Here is a 1145-nt window from a genome sequence, read left to right on the forward strand (position 1 = left end):
TCCCGCAGCGCCAGCTCCACGTTCTCGGGGACGTTGCAGGGCATCCTCTTGACGGCCACTTTCCTCTTGGTTCGGTTGGCGACGGCCTCGTAAACCACCCCGTAGCTGCCCCGGCCCACCTCCTGCACGATGCTGTACTTGGCTTCCGCAGCCATCCGACGCTTCCGGCCGGGAATCAGGGCAGAGGCTTCGGAATCATGGCAGGAAAACCTGGAAGAGGATTAAAAAAAACCCAAAAAACCATAAACAACCTCTTAAGCTTCAAACTCTTCTAAACTCAACAGTTTCCTGAGCAGGAGCTGCGTGAGGAGAGGCAGCTCAAACCATATCCATGGTAAACCGGAGACGTTATCCGGCACAATCCTGGCGGCACAGCGGGATCTGAGCTCCCGGGAAGCGCCATCGATCCATCCCCGGCATGTGGAGCCGGGTGAGAAGGGAAAAGGGCTCCCTGGACACGTTTCCTGAGCAGGGGGCAGAGGGAAGATGAGACCTGCTGGCTCACAGCTGAGCAGAATTGACTTTGAAATAAATAAATTGGCCACGAGTGCTGGTTTGGCACTGAATCTTTCCCTGTTTGAGATTTCCTCGCTGCATCGTGTCCCTGCACTTCTTCCAGTACCGATTTCCTGCCCTGCTCCTCATCCCTTTCCCCAGCCCTTCACAAGCTGACCCTGAACTTCACCTCGAGCTCCCTGTCCCGCTCCCAGACCCCCCATTCCAGGTTATTGCTCCCCTCATTACCCGGCACACAGGTTCCCACTGCAATCCTACAGGTCCCCCCTACTCCTTTCTCAGCCCCTCATTCCCTTTCTCCCTGTGCTCCTCAACACCACCCCAAATTTATCCCTAAAACTACATTAATTCCTTTCCCAATCCCTCAATCCTTCCCCCTTCAAGCTTCCTGCTCCACCTGCTGCTGCTGCCTTCAAAGCCCCCACTCCCAAATCCCCCTTCCTCCCCAAACCCACAGTCCAGCTCCCCCAACTCCATCCCCCGGCTCTGCTCCTTTCCCAAATCCCATCTTTTCGCTCAGCCCTCTCCCAGCTGATTCCCAGCCCCTCGCTCCTTCCCAGAGCGGCTCCCCCCTGTCCAAAACCCGCCCTCCCCCCACACCCACCCCCACAAACACAACCAACCCCCTC

General features: G+C 57.1%; 1 protein-coding gene across 1 annotated transcript in view; it reads right to left on the bottom strand.

The window, feature by feature from the left end:
- The window catches only part of LOC103613296 (serine/threonine-protein kinase pdik1l-like), a 6287-nt gene extending 5352 nt beyond the window's left edge, over positions 1–935 (bottom strand). The window contains exon 1 of the mRNA XM_017730840.1: positions 7–935. Coding sequence (XP_017586329.1) covers positions 7–155 — 149 coding nt within the window. The 5' untranslated portion in view covers positions 156–935. The remainder of the gene's footprint in view (positions 1–6) is intronic.
- Positions 936–1145: the final 210 nt, after the last annotated feature.

The sequence above is a fragment of the Corvus brachyrhynchos genome, unplaced genomic scaffold (genome assembly GCF_000691975.1).
Source record: "Corvus brachyrhynchos isolate BGI_N302 unplaced genomic scaffold, ASM69197v1 scaffold203, whole genome shotgun sequence".
Taxonomy (NCBI): Eukaryota; Metazoa; Chordata; class Aves; order Passeriformes; family Corvidae; genus Corvus; species Corvus brachyrhynchos.